This window comes from Hypomesus nipponensis, chromosome 11 (genome assembly GCF_054491055.1).
Source record: "Hypomesus nipponensis isolate SF chromosome 11, ASM5449105v1, whole genome shotgun sequence".
In the NCBI taxonomy this organism is placed as follows: domain Eukaryota; kingdom Metazoa; phylum Chordata; class Actinopteri; order Osmeriformes; family Osmeridae; genus Hypomesus; species Hypomesus nipponensis.
This window is the reverse complement of record NC_140371.1, coordinates 20,380,336-20,402,838: the sequence shown is the minus strand read 5'-3', so window position 1 is coordinate 20,402,838 and position 22,503 is coordinate 20,380,336. Positions and strand designations below refer to the sequence as shown.

The 22,503-nt window shown below is 45.7% G+C and overlaps 1 protein-coding gene across 2 annotated transcripts in view; it reads left to right on the top strand.

Moving 5' to 3' along the window:
* The window catches only part of grid1a (glutamate receptor, ionotropic, delta 1a), a 149,333-nt gene extending 131,351 nt beyond the window's left edge, over positions 1-17,982 (top strand). The window contains exons 9-17 of one of the 2 annotated variants that reach the window (XM_084709488.1): positions 6,143-6,244; positions 7,532-7,729; positions 8,549-8,879; positions 10,698-10,836; positions 12,995-13,190; positions 14,278-14,444; positions 14,736-14,976; positions 16,202-16,340; positions 17,548-17,980. In XM_084709488.1, coding sequence (XP_084565614.1) covers positions 6,143-6,244; positions 7,532-7,729; positions 8,549-8,879; positions 10,698-10,836; positions 12,995-13,190; positions 14,278-14,444; positions 14,736-14,976; positions 16,202-16,340; positions 17,548-17,957 — 1,923 coding nt within the window. In that variant the 3' untranslated portion in view covers positions 17,958-17,980. Of the gene's footprint in view, positions 1-6,142; positions 6,245-7,531; positions 7,730-8,548; positions 8,880-10,697; positions 10,837-12,994; positions 13,191-14,277; positions 14,445-14,735; positions 14,977-16,201; positions 16,341-17,547 lie in introns of both variants that reach the window. The other variant, XM_084709489.1, reaches the window with a different exon arrangement.
* Positions 17,983-22,503: the final 4,521 nt, after the last annotated feature.

Genomic DNA, 22,503 nt, shown 5'->3' with positions numbered 1-22,503 from the left:
TGTATCTGGAGCAGAGAGAGACCATAGGAACAGTAATGAAGATTTAATCACTACCCAGACTAACTGGAATTATGAAGACGATGCATCATAATACGGCTATTAGCATTAGCTGAGAACACACAGGCACACACACACATGCACACACACACCCACACACACAGAGACAAACCCACCACTCAAATGCAGGCATGTATGTGTTGACTGTCACATGGTACTGCGGTCCACTGTAAAAACAAGCATCACTAGGAACACCAGGACAGAACAGGCACTGATGAGGTCAGAGAGACAAGCAAAGCACCCATGCGGTTGTTTCGTTGGAATCGTAAGTGCCACGGCAAAACCAGCAAGTACACCACATAATGCGTTCATTGTTGTTGTTCATTAATGGACCTTCGCCAGTCTGCCTACTTCAGGTGTGGCTATTTAAAGGTGAAAAATAGACAGCAGAGCAGAAGCACCTCTCTCCTCTGCAACTCGATTCCTAATGGGTTGTTCAAATGTTGCAGGGGATTGTGGGATTGATGTCGTTATCCTGCATGTTGGCTATCACAAAGGCCGTGGTCTCCCTGCTTCACGGGAAATAATCATGTCACCGCGCTGGCCTGTCACCCCCCTGGGCCCCCTCCTCCCCTCCATCCCCATCCTCCACTTTTCTTTTATTTTTTCATCTCCTCTCCCCCTCTCTCCCTCCATCATCGTTTATCTGCATTCTCTCCATTTCTCCCAGGCCTGATGGCTTTCAGATGAAGTGTCTGTTTGGTCAAAGACCAAATTAAGACTGAAATACTGTTTCCTGCTAGTCGCTACAGCTAGTGTGCTTCACTGCACATTCTCCTCAAGTGATACATCTTCTTCTTGTTTTTAGTTCCCCCCCCCCCCACCCCCCATATGTCAAGTCTGTCTCACTAGAAGATCCAGATGCATTCACATGATCTACATAAAAAGCCAACTTATGTCAATCTTATCATCTCATAATGTGGAAGCAGTTTCAGTACTTCCTTTACAGGGTTGTAAAGCAAAGCTACGCGAGACAGAAAAAATTTAGTCTCAAAAGCACAAATGATATCGTTTGGTGGAGGATTGCTCCACGGGAACAAGTCGTTCTGAGATCAGAGAGTGTAGGAGGTCTGACCAGGCTTCACAGACATATCACTGTCTGCACCCTCTTCAGCTCCAACAGGATAGGACGCTATCTTTACCGCTCGTTTGAAGTTCTGCCTCTAAATAGTTAATTGAACAGATTGTTTAGCAGAGAAAGCTGCTCTGTGTCGGAGGCAACCATCTCTCTCGGTGAGGATACTCACTTAAATAAAAAACTTTAAAACGATAGAGGTTCAAAAAGTATTTTTAGGTATTGTAACTGAGAACTTCCAATCTCAACACCTCACATGATCTCTGGGATTTTATCATCCCAGGGAGATCAACTCCCTCTCTGTTTATATGTGTTCCTCATCCCCACCATTATCTCTCCCTCATCCCCTCCTTCATCCCCACCTCACTCCCCCCCTCATCCCCTCCTTCATCCCCACCTCACTCCCCACCTCACTCCCCCCCTCACTCCCCCCCCTCATTCCCCCCCCTCACTCACCCCCCTCATTCCCCCCCCTCATTCACCCCCCTCATTCCCCCCCCTCATTCCCCCCCCTCACTCACCCCCCTCATTCCCCCCCCTCATTCACCCCCCTCATTCCCCCCCCTCATTCCCCCCCCTCACTCACCCCCCTCATTCCCCCCCTCACTCACCCCCCTCATTCACCCCCCTCATTCCCCCCCTCATTCACCCCCCTCATTCCCCTTTCCATCTGACAGGGAGACCAAAATGAAACACAGTTGCACTCGTCCACCTGTCTGTCTTTCTGCCTGCCTGTCTGTCTCTCTGGCTCCATCTGTGTTCTAGTAGATGCGATAAGACCCCAGCAGCCAGGAGCTGGCTTTGGTGTCTCAATCCTAATGGTGAGCTTATTTATCGTTGCGCACCAGAGTGCACAGATTAGATCTAGGGCTCAGAACCATCATGTCCTTAAGAAGAATGCAGGATGGATGGTTACGGAGGAGAATCAGGCTCAACCAATCTCCTGACATGTACTCATCCTCAACACACACGCAGACACACACACACGCACACACACAGCCATGAATAGACGCAAACATCTTTGTGCACGTAGACGTTTGTGAGATACAGTGTTTTGGTCGGTAAGGAGATTGGAAAGACGATGGGCTTGACAGCGTATGCACTTCAGACTGCTAACAACGTCTCTGTAAATTGTGGAGAAAAATTGCTTCAACGAGGGACTTTCAATCACAAAGGAATTATAGAAAAGGGAACTTGAACATAACAATTGTGATCCATATGCAGGATTCATCCATCGATTTTGTCCTTCAAGTTTGTGCAGTTTATGTTGTGAGAAAGCTACTGCAGTGTTTCATCTCAGACTTCTGAATGTACTGAAGCTGTATAACTGAATGCTTTAATGATGCCTTTTTTGGGGGAGCTGTGACGCACACTGTTACTAATTGTATCCTACTTTCGAAAAGGTCTCAGCTTGTGTCCCAGTGTGCCAGGGAGATTTGTGCAATAGATGACCATCTTTAGTGTCCCCGAGAAGGCTCAGTTTGGCCCCCTGAGGAATAGGCCACTCATGGGGACAAAGGCCCCTGTGAAGCAGGGGGGTAGTGGTGACATTTATCCCCCCCACACACACACACACACACACACACACACCCACAAAAAACACACGCACAAACAGTACAGTACACCCAGGAGGGAACACTCTCGCCAGCTCGCCAATGAACACACACTTTGGAGGTGTGGAAGAAAGTTGTCTGTCTCCACTAGAAAGGTGTGATTAAGTCCTGTGTTTCTGAGCATTAGACAAACAAGCGCAGCTAGTTCAGGCAGGGCAATCGGGCAGCGCGCGTCATTCATTTATCGGGGACGTAAGGCGTCTTACTCCACCTTCCTTACTCCACCCACTACCACACCCATGTTAGCAGCGCATATCCATTGGGCCTCGTCCGATAAGGCGTCTTTAAAAAGACGCGCGGATATGCACACACTCACCCCGGTTGTTGTATGATCAGTGGTGCTGCCACCGTCCACCGTCCCCTTCTCCCCCATGCTGTCTGTATGTTCTATCCAACAGAGTGCTTCCCTTAGATCATCCACTCCGTCAAAGTAAATCTACATGTCCATGTCATGTAACAAAAAATGCTCAAATCTAATACGTGATTGTCTTGACTGAACTAGCTGATGGGAGAGAGTTTAACACATATTTCAAATGAGCAGTTCAGACATACAGCAGTACTAGCAAAGTCTCTCAGGCATGAAGGTCAGAGGACAGAATTTATTGTCGAAAGGGAAAAACAGCGGTAACATGCAGACAGCTGGTGTTTGTTATTCAATCCGGCGTATACAACATCATAGATCATTGCCTGTTATTATAACATAATACTTGTTACAGCAGAAACACATAAACATAAATGAATAAGTCAGAATACATGATTATGTAATAAATGAATGACAATCTACTGATTGTGATTAACATTATCGCCAAAGAAATCCCAAATTTCTCCCACAGAGACCAACAAACAGACATGTTCTCTCTCTTTGCAACTAGTGTAGAACATACACATTTGATTTACTTTTTGTGGAAAGTGGGTCATTGATCATTATGATCTTAAAATAATAATGAAGATAGGATTAAAACTCCACAGGGCTTTGGCAGATAGAAATAAACATCAAGACAAAAACTCAAACAACTCATACATAAGAGTATAATTATTCATTGGTAAATTATTAACATCCGTGATTATTAGTCGGTTTAAAGATTGAATTTCAGGTTGTTTTCTTTAGACCTACTCTTTGTTGTACTGTTTATTTTCTGATTGCAACGGTATGTTATACGATATCTTAAGAACTGTTAATTCTGCAATTTCTTTTTGCACAATGGAATTATATGTTTTTCTCCATGATAACCTTGAGCACTGGTACACATGCAGCAAGCAGATCCTTGCTTTTACAGTCCACAAGGACGGAGTGCAGTATTCTTATTTCTCCTCTTTCCTGCTCATACTTTTTTCCAATAGCAAACCCCAACAAAGCTCAATTCAAGGGAGAGAGGGGGGGGGGGCGAGAGAGGGAGGGAGGGAGGGAGAGAGAGAGGGAGGGAGCTTTCAATATTTCATAAAGCTATCAGCTTTCAAGGTTCAGCACAGGCCTGTGATGAAATCGAGTCTTAAAATAACTCTTAAAACTTTGGTTCAGGCATTTGATCTCCAAGCCCTCTTTCTTGATCACCTGCCTTTAAAGTCACACGTCTATCATTATGTCCATCATTGAACATAGACAGCCATGGACTTCAGATCAGACCTTGAGATTTCAACTTCCTTGAAAGACGCCATGGTTCTTGCATGGCTCAAGCATGGTGTTCACTATTGTCTCTGGTCCACGATGCATTAATATTAAATACTAATGTTATAGTCTGTCTCTGGGGAGGTGATACCCAGGTAGAGGGTCTGTCTCTGGGGGGGATACCCAGGTAGAGGGTCTGTCTCTGGGGGTGGAGTACCCAGGTAGAGGGTCTGTCTCTGGGGAGGTGATACCCAGGTAGAGGGTCTGTCTCTGGGGGTGTGATACCCAGGTAGAGGGTCTGTCTCTGGGGGTGGGGTACCCAGGTAGAGGGTCTGTCTCTGGGTGTAAAACCCAGGTAGAGGGTCTGTTTCTGGGGGTGGGGTACCCAGGTAGAGGGTCTGTCTCTGGGGGTGGAGTACCCAGGTAGAGGGTCTGTCTCTGGGGAGGCGATACCCAGGTAGAGGGTCTGTCTCTGGGGGGTGCTGCTCTGTAACCTGAGTCGTCTACTGCTCAGCCCCAGGCTAGTCCTCTCATCTTGTCAGCCCGCTCTCCAGCCTGCGCCCAAAGATGTGTCACTTATTGGATATTCTTTGTCCTGCTAGAAGCTGTGATTAAGAATTTAACACAAGGAGAGGGGAAAAAAAGACATGTTCACTTCACGAGTCATCGGTGCCATTGGTGCCGTGCTGGATATAGGCAGGATGTGCAGACGATTTTGATGATATTTGACATGTTGGGTTAGGGTTAGGTTTCATTAAGGTGCTTACAAATCTCCTTGTATGTATCCAACTCTGCCTAGCACGTCAGTAGGTGAGTTGGAGGGTTAGCAGTGTGTCTGTAAGAGAACACTCATGGAAAGTGAAGGTGTATCAGGTATTGAGATAGGGTTTTTGAAGTTCTAGGGGTCTATGAAGTTTCCATCTCAGTCTCTCACATTTGTTTTGCAGCATGGTATCATGCTGTAGTCTTTGCAGGAGCGTCTTCAATGTTACTTCAGTGTCTACATCTGGGTCATCAGCGTCGCTGCCAACACCACCCTTATCCTCATCATCTACTCCTCCTCCTTGTCCTCCTTCATCCTTATCATCATCATCCTCCTCCCCATCATCATTAGTGGTCACCAACGTCAAGGTATTTTTTCTTGATTATCGGAGAGCAGGCATTTCGCTAGGCAGTGTTCGCTAGACATTTTCCTCGTGAAGTCCAGAGGAATGACAAATAGGATTAAGAAGGGGCTTAGCAAATGGCTCCGCTCCTGTCAGGGTTTAACCCTCGACGAGGGAAGGCAAGCAGGGAATGGTTACGACGTGCCGGCGTGTTTCTACACATTCACAATCTCTCGTGTGTGTGAGATGACACTGCACAGAAAGAAAGAGAGGGGATTGGTTGAAAGACCCTAGCTCCGATCTGCAGGGCAGCACTTGTTGCCTTGGCGACAAGCTCATAGGTTTGCTCGGACAGTGTCGCCATCTGTGCCAGAAACACTGATTAGATTAGTCAACCCCTTTATGTCTCCACTGAATATAATTGATTGCTTAATTGCATCGTCGTTATGTGTCGACGAGCTATGTGCCCTGTCCATGTTGTTAACCCTCTTTCTCTCTGTCTCTCTCTCTTCCTCTTGCCATTGCTCTCCATGTCTCTCGCCATCTCTCTCTCTCTTTTACCCTCTCTCTTTCTCTTTTGCCATCTCTCTCTCTCTCTTTTGCCATCTCTCTCTCTCTCTCTCTCTCTCTCTCTCTCTCTCTCTCTCTCTCTCTCTCTCTCTCTCTCTCTCTCTCTGTCTCTCAGCTAGCAACTTGGGATTCCAGTCGTGGTCTGAATGGCAGTCTGAAGGAGAGCCGAATAGAGAGTGGGATGCAGGGAGTGACATTAAAGGTGGTGACATTACTGGTAAGCTGAGCACACACACACTCTGTCCAGCAGAAGTCACCCTAACCTGCCCTCCTCGCCATGGCACCTGACGACTTCAAAACAACTCATCAAACTCAAAGCAGTTCAGGTTTAACATTTAATTATTTGTAGCTAGCTTGGCCAACTCCTCACTTAAGGTCCTTGTCAGTCCAGAAAGGCTTATTTATATATATATATATTTCTGGCACTGTAGTCTAATTAGTTAAACAAATGTTAGCAAATGTCACAGTGGTCTCCCCTTCCAGAGCAGTATGCTACTTCTCTTCATGCCCAGTGACCGCATGATTGGTGTCAGGCCGTATTCCTTTTAATAGGTAGATAATACGCTCTCCAGAGGCAGTTGTGATTGCTGGGCAGCAGTGAGTGGATGGGGCCTGATGAATGGAGATCATCCACAGGGTGACAATGACCTGCTGGGGAATCTGGGCCTGCAAATCCAGCACCCTCTGCCTGGTTACTGTGGCCCATGTAGTGTGTCATTACTCAGGTCCACCTCTCCATCTCACTCTGCAAATCTTCAACAACCGGTAGACTTTACAGGAAATCCAAGCGTATATTTCAACTCTTCCTTGACTGCTGGTCCAGAAGCTTCCATTCTGCTCTCCCTTCTTCACACAAGATTTACCTGTGCCATATTTATTCACATAAGTTCTGCCTGGCTCCTCTTTTGGCAGCGCCATTTCATCATGTCATTTTTCCCCCTTCAGACCAACCCTGCAGCCTCCCATTCAACGCTTTTCTTTCCCTCCCATTCAATTCTGCCTTGACACTTCCTACCCATAAAGAAGAGCCATGGTTTGCTGCAGTAAATTTAGAGGGGTAATTTCCAGCTGATGAAGTGTCATGGCGGACCGTGTAACAGGTCAACAGCCAGTCTGGAAACTCTTTATGAAGATGAAGTTTGACTTCGACACTGCAGCTGCTCTTCATAAAGATGTCACCTGAGTTCTAAACATGACCGAATGCTTGCCTGGAAGTGTCAGTGGATTGCAACTAGATCACAAAGCTCTGTGACAAATGATGCGTGATTAGATTCTAGATGAGATCTTCTCCCATTACAGGTCCGTTTCCCTGATGCAGAATAAACATAATCCCTGGAGTTTGTATTATAAATGCTATCAATGATAGCTCAACAACTGCAACCGTTTGTTTGCCACAGAGCTGCAGTGCACCGTCTGCAAGTCTTAATTATAGTTATTATAAATATTTTGTTTACAAAGCTGAACACATGGACCCACAGGAGTTTTTATTTTGAATGTTTTTCAGGAGGAGCCCTTCGTCATGGTAGCAGAAAACATCCTTGGACAGCCCAAGAGATACAAAGGCTTTTCCATCGATGTCCTGGACGCTCTTGCCAAGATTCTGGGCTTCAAGTACGACATCTACCAAGTAGCCGACTCCAAGTACGGCTCTCCTCTCCCAAACAGCTCCTGGAACGGTATGATAGGAGAGCTCATCAGCAAGGTACGTCCGTTACGCACCTTACTCCCTCTCAGCGTCGCCATCGGCCATAACAACAACAAAGCAGAGCTCTTTTTGACTCGGCAGGTGCCCTGTTGTGATTTGTAGTGGTTTGGGCAGGCTGATGCTAACTCTTGGAATGAAGCAAAAGGTTTTGATTAGCGTTGATTAGCTAGTTGTATGAGAGGACCTTTCAACTCTGTACTCGTTCGTTCCTGTAGGTTACAATATGGGAGCTGGCTGTGTGGAAAGTCACCTAACGCCATGAGATCTCATTGTAACTACGCTTTATCCCAGAGGCGGTGCCCCTTGACACAATGACTCCACATCCTTGATGAGGGCGTTTAGAAAGAGAGTAGGTTAGCTCACCATTGTGTCTTAAGTTCTCTTCAGCATTAGGTAGTCTAATATATCTCAGATCTAAATGATACCTATGTGGTTTGGTGGTCTCCCTGCTTCAGCAGAAATGATCAGCTACTTTAGCACGTCATACTTGACCTCTTCAAGTTTGAGGAAAATAACTGAAGCAATAGTTGAAGTTTTAAAGGGAAGTGGGGTATCGTCTGTAGGAGGTAGATAGTTCAGTTCAGGGGGAATGTGACTGACAGTATGCACCAGTGCTCCCCATTGCCAACATTTGATTTCACTCTTGCCTGTGCACAAATGAGTCAGGGAGCCACCAGGGAGTTTGTAAACGGTTTCTTATCACCACCATAGAGGAATATTGCTTAACTGTAAATGATACTCAAATCCCCAGTTACGTAGTGTTTCTTTACAGACCTGATTAAACCCAACTCTGTCTGAATGTCCGTGTGTTCACAGAGGGCAGACTTGGCCCTGTCTGCTATCACCATCACCCCAGAGAGGGAGAAGGTGGTGGACTTCAGCAAGCGCTACCTGGACTACTCCGTGGGGATCCTCATGAGGAAGTCGGAGGAGAAGATCAACATCTTCTCGCTCCTGGCGCCGTTCGACCTGGCCGTGTGGGCGTGCATCGCCGCGGCCATCCCCGTGGTCGGCGTCATGATCTTCCTGCTCAGACGGATCCAGTCCGTTCGTTCCCACAATCCCCCAGGAGCTCATCAGGTCCCCTCTGCCTCCACGTCTCTCCAGAGCGCCATCTGGATTGTGTACGGCGCGTTCGTGCAGCAAGGTGAGATGACTAACGCGGAGCCCTGGAGAGTCAGTAGAGTGGCACCACCTGCTGGAGTGGAGTCAGATGGCTGAGCGGTGAGGGAGTCGGGCTAGTAATCAGTAATTTGTCGGATCGTGCCAAATGACGTCGTGTCCTTGGGCAAGGCACTTCACCCTACTTGCCTCGGGGGGAATGTTCTGTACTTCCTGTACGTCGCTCTGGATAAGAGCGTTGACTAAATGTAAATGCTGGAGCTGCCCAGAAGCTCGTCTGGTGCAAGGAAACAACGGGGAGAAATAAGGAGAAAAATGTGGGAGTCCATCATTGAATGGGTCTATTATATGTTGGACAGGTGGGAAGGACACAAGCTCTTAGATAAACCCACACCTGTCTAATATGTCATCAATCAAAAGGGAAAGTTGACAGTTAAATGTGACCTTTGTTACAGTGTACTTTCTTGCGGTGGTGCCGCTAACCCGAGGTGGCTGTATTGCACTGCAGCACTGCATCCAGATGGATAGATACTGTACTATGATAGATGGGAGGACAGAGCGAATGTAATAGAGAAGCATGTCTCTGAAGTCCCTGTGAACGTTCCACACGGCGGCCTGGTGATTGCATCTCATGCACAGAACCCAGTGAGGACGTTTTTAAAGGTGCCTTTGACTGAGCAAAATATGAAGTCTTTGAGTTTGGTGAAGATCCAGGTATCTCAGATGTAGATAAATGACGACTTCAGTAGTCTCAACCTTCAGTAGCATCTATCAAAGTCTGGCACGCTGCCCACTAGCCTTTTTAAGCTTAACACTGTATTTCAGGAAAGCTTTTTTCTCCCTTGTTTCAGATGATGCCCTGGTTTTCTCAAGGGCAGTGTATTTCATCATCAGTTTGGTACATGGATATGTGATTTGGTACATTGGTACTCTTTTCAGAGAGTTACAAACTCGCCCTCTCCCTCTAATTGAAACCTTAAGACCCACTTCACTCAAAAAATCATATTTATGTTTATGTCCCCAGCCATGTATGACTGAATCTCTATTATGGTTCCTCTAGCCAGGTTGTGCACTGCAAATCTCTCTCAAATATTTCAATGGGGTGGATGTGCTTCCAGACCTTTATTACAGTAGTTAATATTTTATTTATGTATACATATGTAAGGGGGGGGGGGGGGGGGAACCATGTTAAACAATACATTTATCATAGAAAAAGGAGAACTTGAAGTTCAGTGCAATCAGACACTGATTCAGTCCAGGGAGACAGGGTAGTAAAAGGCCTCAGCCAATCAGTGGCATTTACTTATTTAGGACATCCTGGAATAGAGCAGAACCATCACCACAGTTGACCTCCTTGACGTGGGGTCACGCTCCCCCGCAGCCTGAGGTACTTCCTCCCTCACGGCCACCCTCCTCGGCCTCCATCGATCGACTGGAGCGTGTGTGTGAAACAAACCGAGGCGCCCTCTCCATTGTTTTTAGTTCCAGCTGGCTGTCCTAGGGGGCAGCGTCGATCCTGACCCTCGGACATGGATACGCGTTTCATCTTTCATTTCACGCTCCGTCTCCGATTACACTGACAACCTCCAACTATTTTCAAACGTAAAATCTTTATTGACGTCTCTCCTTATCGTGTGTCTCCTTGGGTTACATGTACGGTAGGAAGAGAACCTACTCTGCTGTAGAGGTTGTTGTCAGCATGTCTTAGTGAGCGCGTGGGTGTGTGTGTGGTTGTGAGTGTGTTATCTGACGACCTTTGTGTGTGTGTGTGTGTGGTTGTGAGTTTGTTATCTGACAACCTTTGTGTGTGTTGTGATCTGATGACCTGTGTGTGTCTTCCTAGGTGGTGACTCCATCTTGGGCTCGGTGGCGTTGCGGATCGTCATGGGCAGCTGGTGGCTCTTCACTCTGATAGTGTGTTCCTCCTACACAGCTAACCTGGCAGCCTACCTCACGGTCTCCCGCATGGACAACACCGTACGGTATGGCTCTCAGTCCCTCAGCATGTGTTCCTCTTCATCAGGCATAGAGCCCGCTGGGTACAGTGAACTGAGGGGGGGGGGACAGTATATTGGTGCGACACACACACATCACACACTTGCGCACGCAGGCACGAATTGTGTGGTTCCTGACCCAGTCCTTAACAAGATGGCTCCTCTCAGTCCAAATGTTATTTGTCTGTAAATCCAATTTGGCACTCTCTCCCCCTGAAGGGCGTGCGAAGGGGTTTTTGATTGCATTGGGCCTCACTGACGTTGAGCAAATAGCGCATGTGGACTCGTGGCTGATAGGAGAGAATTCTAACCAGCACCTGGAATCGGTACCTTCGACTGGTTCAAAAAGTTCAGCTTCTCTGGTGAAAAAGGATCCCGAGAAAACGATCCCTTTCCAAAATGTGGACATCAGGAAAAAAACTGTCAAGAGAAAATTCGAAAACAATTTGTCTTTGAGTACCTCATGCTTCAGGGCATCGTTCATTCGAAATAGTTTGTGCTGTGTGTGCGCACGCGTGTGTGTATGTATGTGGTTGAGTGTGTGTGGGACAGAGGGTGTATGTGCAGAACATGTTTGAAGTATATCGTCTCACTATGTTAAACATGCTTAATCACTGTTCTATTAGGGTGCAGCTTAATGGTCCACCATCTGGTAAAGAGGTTGGATGAGATGACTGGGATTCAGATTCCAACATCAGATTTCCCTCTTTCTAAAAAGCAATCTGGGAGTCCTCACTTTCAAATACAAATTAACCAATTGGCCATCACTGTGTCTGTGTGTGTGTGTGTGTGTGTGTATGAGTAGTCTGAACAATAATGTTCAGTCAATAGTAAGATGAACAACATCAACTGTGACTATAGTTCTAAACTGTTGCCTTCTCCTCTGAATGTGCTCAGCCATCTTTATGCTGATGTGCTTGCTGCAAGCCCCTGCTTTGTGGATGGATAACACAACTATAGAAGCACACACACTGCACACAGGAACAACACTCTTTACTTACCCTCCGGAGGCTAAATTAAATAGAAATGGACCACGAAGGCATGCAGCTTAAGTGACTTTCCAATAGATCTGTCTGAGGAGGAGGAGAGGACAGGAGACAAACCTACATCCATTTTCTGACGGCCTTCCTAGATAGGGTGCTAATTAAATGGATGGATTATCCTAATGTTATCTCAAGATGCGCCATTTTGATTCTCCGACTTTTAGGTAATTGGAGGGAGACACAATTTGATATCCTTATCGGAGCTAACACGATTCAACGTTTCAGTGTTTTGTTATGGTACAGCAGTTTGAAAATGCAAAATGTGTTATTCAAATGACCTGATCTTATTTCAGTAAATGCAAATGGAGGCTAAGAGAAATCACTGGAACATACATTTATTACAGAATAATTCCTGAACGAAAGGTTAAAGAAATATATAACAGTATATATTATTAAGGGTAATTGTAATGCTAGTAAAGGCACACCCTACAACCACAGTTAGTCGGTGGTTAAATTTTAGTGTCTTGTGGGTTCAGTAGGTTATAACCTGTGACTTTTCACCAGGTGTTCATTAGCAGTGTTGATGGGGCCTGACATAAGTGGCCTTAGGGTCAGTCAATACTCCACAAGGTTCTTGAATGTTCTGTGTCCGTGATTGGAAGGAAATAATTTATAACTATGCAATACCTGACAGCCTCTTCAGAAAGATCAATACTCTTAATAAGGTGCTGTGGGCATCATTTATACTACACAAATGAATTCCAATCTCTGCAAACGTCTATCAAAACTTCAATTTTAATCTAACCCTTACAGTATACTCACACAGAGACATGAAGGTAGCAATGTCATTTTATTTATTTTGTCGTTAATTTACAACGTAAAAAAAAAATAGCGTCTGTCTATCACCCTCTCTTTGTTTACCTCTCTGTGTCCACCTGTCTCGATCTCCCACCGCCCCTCTCTCTGTGTTTACCTGTCTCGATCTCCCACCGCCCCTCTCTCTGTGTCCACCTGTCTCGATCTCCCACCCCCCCTCTCTCTGTGTCCACCTGTCTCGATCTCCCACCCCCCCTCTCTCTTTGTCCACCTGTCTCGATCTCCCACCCCCTCTCTCTCTGGGTGTCTCTCTGGGTGTCTCTCACCCATGGCTTGTCTCCCCCCAGGTCGTTCCAGGACCTGTCCAAGCAGATGGATCTGGTCTATGGGACGGTGCGAGACTCAGCCGTGTACGAGTTCTTCCGAGCTAAAGGCACCAACCCCCTGGAGCAGGACAGCACTTTTGCAGAACTCTGGAGAACCATCAACAAGAACCACGGCCACGAGCACTCGGTCTCCAGCCCCGCAGAGGGCATCCAGAAGGTGAGAGAGGTGACCCAGGGCAACCAACAGTGTGTCAGCCCAGTAAGCTAAAGCCAAGGAATTGTCAGTCAGGGAAGAACACTGTTTACAGTGGTGGTCTCGGGGGAATGGACATGCTGCTGATATCCTCGGATGGTAGCTTTTTGTAAATGAACTCATTTAAATAGGTGAACGTTTACTGATTCCATCTTTTTACAATAAATAAAATTGTGCAGGGAACGCAGAGTCCAGCCAGAAGCAATTACTTGTCCTGAATTAGTAAGGGAACATGGTGGAAAAATTTAAATTGTTAATCTATGGAACTGTGTTGTTTTAATTGTGCTTGATTACTCGAACCTCAATGTGCCTCTGAAATGAATATTTTATACACACACAAACCGGTCTGATAGCTCACCCAATAATTAAACTATTAGAGACAGCAGAGTCTGAATGCACACACATCATTAAACCTGAGGAATATTTAAGCATCTGACTGCATTTAGAATAAATATTGTGCGGATACTGGATATTTATTTAAATGTAATATAGTCATTGTTGTTGGTAGTAGTAGATACGGGACTTGATTCAAGTCATATGGCCACTTTCAAGTGTCGGCCCCTTGTGTGCAGATGATAGAAAGCGAAAATAGATGAATCAGTATAACATAACCCCTTCACCCTGGCTGCAGAGACCTTTTCCATGTTTGTTCTAAGTAAGAGACAAAGCAACATAAACATCAAGGCCTTGTGCACTGAGGTACTTGGCTTTTCACTGTCACACCTTTGCAGGAATATCACAAACATCCAATGTCACCTTGAAATAGCTGGGTCCTCAGAATAGTGGCGGGATCAGAGAAGCTAACTGCACGGTCTGTCAACAGGCTGTTGTTGTGAGAGACAATTCCAGAAAACAAGTCTTTCAAAACAACCCTTTTGATCTCAGCCCAGTCTAAATGCACCTGTCGCCAAGCTGATTTCTCAACCGTTTCTGTCGTTAACACAACCCTACCCAATCCCCTTTTTTCAAAATGGTTAACTCTCAACCAACCCATAGATTGCTACCACTCCCTATCCTCATCCCTGTGTCTTCTGTTCCCTGGTGTGCTCAGACGAAGAGGGGCTCCTATGCCTTCCTGTGGGACGTGGCTGTGGTGGAGTACGCTGCCCTAACGGATGACGACTGCACGCTGACCGTGACGGGCAACAGCATGAGCAGCAGGGGCTACGGTATCGCCCTGCAGCACGGCAGCCCCTATCGAGACCTCTTCTCCCAGAAGTGAGTGTAGAAGAGGACTGAGGGACCTTCTCGTCTCCTACCCTGGAGCACACATCGCTAGACCCACGATCTGCCGTGTGTGTGTGTGTGTGTGTGGTCTTGTTTAACTACCGTGTGGGGACCAGAAGCTATTTCTAGGGGGGTTTGGTGAAATGTCGGTCTTTAATAGGATTGTAAAACAAACCTCTGTGTGCGCATTTGTTTAGTGTCATGTGTCGGGGCTCATTCATAGAACCACTCTCTCCTTCCATTCTCAATCTTTCTCTCCGTCTCTCTCCTTCTGTCTTTCAGAATCCTGGAGCTGCAGGAGAAAGGCGACCTGGACATCCTCAAACAAAAGTGGTGGCCCAGAAAGGGGCGCTGTGACCTGGACAGCCATGCGGAGGCCCAGCCAGAGGGAAGGGCCCTGAGGCTGCATAGCTTTGCCGGAGTCTTCTGCATCCTGGCCGCCGGCCTGCTCCTGGCCTGCCTGGTAGCCGCCCTGGAGACTTGGTGGAACAGCAACCGCTGCCGGCGAGAACAGCCCAAAGAGGTGACCGCGAGCGCAGGGCCAACCCAGGCCCAGCCCCAGCCCCAAGCTCTGGCCTCGGGTCCTCCGCGGCCCCTACCCCGGCCCAGACCCAGACCCCCGGGGCCCCCGGTCCTGCCCAGAGATGCCACACTCTACTTTATGGATCCAGGCTCTGACGCCAGCCCTGATTTAGTAGAGCTGCAGTACACCCAGTTATAGGTGTGCCCCCTGACCCGTCTAAAAACCTCATGTGATCTCTTTCATTTCTTTTCATTTCTTGGGAGAGGAGTTGTGTCGTGTTGTAGTGGAGTTTTACAAGAGGCGTTTCTTCTCGCTGGATAGTTTGTGTTTGAACAGCATCTGAGGGATTTGTAGAAATTGCATCGAAGCAATGCAATCAAATTTTGCTTGTTTTTTTGGGTGGAGGAGAAAGCAAGAATTATCATTATCGTCGTCACTGATGATAACAATGAGAACTACAGCACCAATGATGACAGCAATCATTGTAGCCCGACTGATAATCCAAGAAAAATTGCACTTCTGAGTAAATGTTTGCCTCAGTTGCGCAATAAGCTCTCTTTAGCTCCATCCATTCAAGTCTTAATGCTTGAGAGTACAGACTCCATCCGGGTGCTGCGGGCCCTGTGTGCATGTGACGCCCAGAGATCTAAGGCTTGACATGGATCCCTAAACTAAAGTGTGAGCACAGCAGATGCTAGTGTTGACCCGTCATGACTGACTATATAGGTCGAACCTGCAATAAGGGTGTTGCCTGGGGAACTGAAGGTAACTGGAGATCCACACACACAGCTCAAAAAGGCATAGACTTTGTCCACACAGTTTATGTGAAAGTGAGTTGCGTGTGTGGATTCGATGTGAGGATTTAGCGCTTATTTTTTAAGTAGCTCTCTCGTAGTAATGGCCCACATAACTTAGTGTCATAATACTGATTATGTATTTGATTGTGTGGAGTGTTCGCTCTAAACACCCTATAAAATGACATGCTCGGTCGTAAATGTTTGGCTGATTGTCGTAAACTGCCGTGACCTTCTATGTTTTCTCAGCTTTATGATAGCCACAGTCTCAAAGTGTGTCGGCATGACGACGGCCACTTCAAGTCAAGTCTTATCTATCCCATAACCCCTTGGCAGTTCCACTGAGTGACGTCTTATTGCAATTATATGTCAATGTCCAGATGCACAAGGGGCCATGTTGGTTATGTGTGGTTCTCTGTGATCATATGCAGGTCACTAAGGATTACAATCTGGAAAGAGTTTCTGGTCCATTGACATATAATGAGATACCAAGTGCTTCACCAGAAGGCAGGCGGGACTTTGGGCCAGACAGACAGAGACACTGGGAGGAGACAGAGGCTTTTGATACAGGTCAGGAGAGACCTGAGACCCAGGATGGGGATTGGCTGATAGAGGGGGGCGGGGCATGAGTTTGTTGGGGGGGAGGGGAAGGGGGAAGGTAGATAGTGATTGCTCATCTCATCTTATGGTCTTTCCTGTTGTTTCGCTTTTTGTCTGTTTAATATGATTTCCAAAGTCATTGATGCATGAGTGAGTGTGTGTGGGGGGAGACAGACAAGACAAGGAACAGTCAAGAGGCTAATGATGCTTCAATGAACCACAGGGTGCCGTGTGATTGATCTCCACACATCTATAGTAAATGATTATTGAGATGTTTCTTTCTTTTCTTGCCTGTTCCTTCTCTTGCTGTACATGTGGGCCCTTGAAACACCAGTTTTCGATGAGAGATCTGAGAATATTGGATCTGTTTTAATTAACCAATATGATATAAATCTTTCGGGGTCGTTGCCGTAATGACAGAGACCTTAAGAGCAGCAGTTCTCCATGCCTTCTTCCTCCAACGATTTCTCCATTGTTGTGTTTTGCCTTTGTTGTTCCTTCATAGCTTGCATCGTCTCATGAAGTGTCACATCACAATTGTATGCACGTCTGAAACGCAGTCTGTTATGAGAATCGCAGGTTCTTCATGCAGTAGACAGTGCTAGCAGCAGCTTTGCATAGACAGATGTACTTCTGATGTACAGAAAGGCCGTTGGGCACTTTCTACTGAATGAAGAAACGTTGTAATCGCATCTTTTCAGAGGCATTTATTCTGGTACATCTTATGTTTTCCGACAGTGTTTCAGAATTGTCATGTTTCCATTTGTATTTGCGCTTTGTTGTTCAATCAGAAAACAAAAGTGACACTTGACAGTGTTAGCGCAGTGGTGGATTCTCCATTGATCAAGCTGAAACACATTGCTAAGTGGACTGCATGATATCAAATTCTACAGTGACATTATTGCTCAATACAGACTTATCTTTCTTTGTCTCTTTCTTTCTGTCTGTCTCTCTTTCTCTCTAACTCTATGGTCTTGTCTTTCTTTCTCTTCTCTATTGCTATAAATTCTTTCTGCCACCTCCCTACTCTTCCCTGTTTCGGACTTTTATTATTCTCTCTCGTTCTCTTACTCTATATCTTTCTCTCTCGTTCTCTCACTCCATATCTTTCTCTCTCATTCTCTCACTATATCTTTCTCTTTCGCTGTCTCTTGTTCCTCTCTCTCCCTTTCCCCAGGACAAAGAGGTGAATCTGGAGCAGGTCCACCAGCGTTTGAACAGCCTGCTGGACGAGGACCTTGCTCACAAGCAGCTGCCAGGCCAGTCTATCGAGATCTCTGCCCTGGACATCGGCAACATCCAGCCCAGCCAGTCCCTGGAAGGCCTGTCTGTGCGGGACTACCCTGGCCACAGGGGGGCGCCTCTCTCTGTGACCACCTTCCTCCAGGAGGGTCGTGGGGCAGGAAGGACTCTCGGCGCGGCAGGTGGCAGGACCCTCCCCCTGCCCCTCAGCAGTGCCACCATGCCCTCTATCCGCTGCAAACACAGAGCCCCCAACGGGGGCCTCTTCCGGCAGAGCCCCCTCAAGACCCCCATGCCACTGTCCTACCACTCAGTGTCCGGAGGACACATCACAGAAGCCATTGAGCCTAGTCACGGGACGTCCATCTGAGCCGGGGGGGAGGGAGGGGGGAGGGGGGGGGGGGGTCACAGACACTACAGCTGCCTGGAGGGGCCCTGCACCAGGGGGGAGCGCTGCACTTGGGGGAGCGCTGCACTGGGGGGGCCCTGCACCAGGGGGGGCCCTGCACCAGGGGGGAGGGGGAGGATATCCTGAGTGACAAGAGGATACTTTTTAATACCTGTGTGGAATTACAGGGAGAATACGAGAAATGAAAGACTTTTGTGTACATATTTGTAAGTATTGAGAGTCAGAAGTAAGGTTAAAAAAAAAACTAAAACAAAGAAGTGTATTTTGAATATTCTCATAAATTGAGTTTATGAAAATCCTGATTTAAAAAAATGACTGTTTGAATGGCTTTGTAAATTTTGTTCTAAATGAATAAAGGTGACGATTCCCTGTGGTTGTTTTCTAAGTGCCAAGTTCAGAGATGTTTTCTTTCAAATGAACAATATATGAAATGAATGTACTCAGTGAAGTCCTGGAGTACACCCTTCACACTTCAAAGACTGAAAGAATCAATCTGTTTCATATGAAAAAAAATAAAATGGATGATAAAAATCTATAAAGCGTCGTACTTGAAACTGTGTTCCAACATCACTTTCATTATGCTGTTGACCTGTTTTCCTCTCATAACAATTATTAAATTGACGTAAGGGCCGTCAGGGTGTACAAATAATACACCACAACCCAGTGAATATTTAAAAAAAATAACATATAGGCAATAATCAATTTTTTCTTTTTTTAAACAAGTTAGATTTAAAGTTACTTAAATCCATAGTCTAACGAAACCTTGACCAAAAAGCATGAAATACAATAAGCCTTTATCAATCATTGAATTATGTTTTGAAGTACAAGTCCCTCTAAATACAGAATATATGTACACAATCACACAACATGGTCAAATACAGAAAGATGCGATAATAAAGAGATGACTATTCCAAGTGTGTGTATGTGTGTGTTCAGGCTGACTTGCCCTCTCTCCCTCAGGTCCTTCCTGTCAGTCCACTGCGTTTCCTTGCCTCTGCCCTCAGGGTGTAGCGACCTTGTGATGATGGGCAGGATGTTCCCTGTCAAGACTTCTTGTCTGCTCGACAAACAAACGCTTCCACACCACCTCTTAATGTCAGGAAACCATTTGGTGACATGTCCCCTTGCCTTTCTAAAGTAGGGAGCAGAACACCATCACCACAGCCCACGGTCAAACACACAGGGGAACTGCGAGATATAGTGTGACTTTTGAAAACTTTTTAAAAGTCACTCAGGAATAGAATACATCGTATATATAAAAAACCTCACTAGATTCACATTTTGTCCTAACCGGCGTGCCTTGGGCTTGAACAAGCATCATAAGTAGGATATATTTGTCCCGTAATTATTCAGCCTTGCCATCCTCCACTGGCATGGCTGATGTGTATAATTTGCTTGTGTGGGCAGTACACTCCGCAATCTGGTGTACAGTATGGTCAGAGCAGTCATCATTTTAGGAGGATCACCTGCCTTTTGTCCATCCTATCTAAATATGACCTTCTCATCATCCCTCCTCCTACCCCCTGCCATCAACCCATGACGTCTCCTGGGGTAACCAGGGGAGACCAGGGATCACTGTGGAAACCGAGACTGGAGAGAGAGAGATAGTCTCTAACGTCAAGTTTGACTAAATAAAGATTTGTTCATCTTCGTTGATAAAGAAATGTTTCGGAGTTACTAAAAAGTGAATTGTATTGATTCAGTACTGAGTCACTACTCTGCACAAAGGGAAATGAGGCTGATTTGCAAATACCTCTGGAGGGAGGCTTGCATAAGTCTGCTGTACAGTACATTGGCATCTTTATGTAGTGTTCTGTCCACCTGTGTCAACTCTCACAGTCTCCTCTGAGCCATTATCGCAGGCAGTACACAGTTTTCCTTGCCGGCGAGTGTTATTGCTCTGGAAAAATCCAGCGTGATCAATCTCAATAAGCCTCTCGGATATGGAGGGCTGGCGAGCAGGGTGGTAAATGTTGCCACTGAGAGAGAACGCCGCACATCTACCAGAGATTTCGAGGGAGCTATGGTGTTTATAACCATACATGCTGGAGTGGCTGTGTGGCTGTTGTGATTGGCTCTACTCTCTGTATCTTCTACTCTCTCATACATTCTATCTCTCTATCTCTTTTCCATGTCTCTCTCTCTCTTACTCTCCCTCCTAAGCCTTCTCCCTTCCTCTTCCCTTTCCTTTTCCTTTCTGCCTGTATAACAGCAAGAGCTTCTTGTTCATCACACACGGACAGGATCTCCATTATTAGTGACTGACTGTGGTGATATTCAGTCTTTCTCTCATTACAAACCCAAACAGGACATTGACTTAATAGATACAGCGATCGATGGTCACTTCTGGCCGACCCACAGTCTTGCCAGCACGCTGGATAGCTAGTCTGACCTGTATGTCGTGCCTGATAAGGTTAATGAAGGGGAGATAATCCTATTGTCGGAGTGTCCCCATTATGCCCCCATGGCTCATTAATGCCAATTAACAAATCTGTATCTATCTCATTACTAACTTAAATAGGAGGCATCCTTGATGGCCCTTTTGTTTCAAAATCATTCCCTCCATCCATATTGACAAAAGAAAATTACAGGAGGGAATACATGTTTTACCTTCACCTTCACCTTCCATTCAGTTTTACAATAGTATACAGCATGATTTACTTTCGTGTAATAATATACTCTAGACTCAAATTATTTTTCAATAGTAAAGCAAGGTTTCCCAAGCAGACCCCAGTTTTGTCTGCATCGTTGAATTTGGTTCACCTTGTCACATACTCCACTTGGTCACATACTCCAGTTAAAGTGACACTTTCGAATGAAAATGGAGGCCATAATATATGTGATGTCACCCCACATTCGTAGCTGAACAGGTATTAACTCTGTGATAAACAACGTCTTGCTATTTTATAAATAATTGAGGAGCAACACCGCTCCCTGACAGACAGACCTATTAAAGTTTGATACTCTCTTGCAGAGAAGACCCACCAAATACCACATCAAAGTGAGAAAACCAAAAGAACACACATTTTTCCTCAGATACTAGCGGCACACAAACTGAAGATACTCGTATTTGTGCTAACCAAGATAGAGGATGAAGGCTGTTTTCGGATAAACGTTTCCTATGATGCCTCTCGTAACAAAATTAGCATATCATTTTATAGCTTAACATGTCAGACTGCAGGTTGTTAACTTTAGAGGAGTGAGTTCTAAATATTACCGACGCTGCCACCAGAGTGAGTTATTTTTTCAAAACGAAAGCTAGCTAGCTTTAGTTAGCTTCCGTTACCTAGCAACCTAGCATAATACTCGTAGCAATGCTACTACCTGCTAGTGTTACTTGTTAGCCTCCTAATTGTAAATTTTGAAGCCATACTATAGCGTTTGTCATATAGTTTTTGTCTATCGGAAATTAGTCGGTTGGAATGTTCAGAATCACATATGTGTGACGGTACTCTGTGGGGCACTCTGTGGGGCCCGCTTTTGAACGATCACATATACGTGACACTACTAATTAACGGGTTAAAGAAGAACATGTTGAGGAAGTGGCAGATGAGAAGGAGCCTGGACAGCTTTCACCTGTGGCCCTTTCATCAACATGAGACTTTCAATTAAGTTAAAGTTTAGCTGAATATCCACCAATTAACAGCAGAAGCCAGACAACAGTGGGTCAATCTTTGCTTTAGTCTGTCACAAGCCACTTAAATGTCTACTTAAATGATGACTGGAGTTGTGTGTGTATGATCATTTTGAAATTAAAAAGTCACACAAAAAGTTGAGTTACTTTTCCAAGCAAGGATGAAAACTGTGCTACTTCTTACAAAGATATTAAAAACTTTCTAACCTTGACGCGTTTTGGCCATATGCTAGGTTGCCACATTGACCGAAAAACATAATTATTTGAATTCCCAGATTTCAGCTAGTTATCCTGTCACTTCTAGTGGTCTGGGTTTCATTCCCGGTGGTACATTTAGGTCAACTCACCAGCTGGCAACACAATGAAATCCTGCCAATAAGTCCCAAACTTTGCCAAGACGATATATTTAACCCACAGCATTCATTGAAAATGTAACTATCGGGGGTGCTCATTTGAATGAGTCGAGCGGCTTTACAACTGACTGTTAAAGTATGATTAACCTGTTAACCTTTCATCCTAAAGATGCTATAGTGTGTGAAATAAAACTGCATGTCCATTTGTTTTTAGATTCTGAGGGTTAATTTAATGCTGTCACCTGAGGGTATTATTTTAAAGGTTAGACTTTTCAAGGAGACCGATTTATTACGTATCGCTGTTGTGGTAGATGTGAGAGATCATTAGTTGGATCACTTCAACCCCTTTTTGGTTTGAACAAATTGCAAAACACTGGCATCTATTTTTTCCATCTGTAGCAGAAGTTGATGGTTATGTTGGGAGTCACTGCAAAAGTGCGACAGACCTCCATGCAGTCTATCTCTCTCTCTCTCTCTTCCTCTTCCTCTCTCACT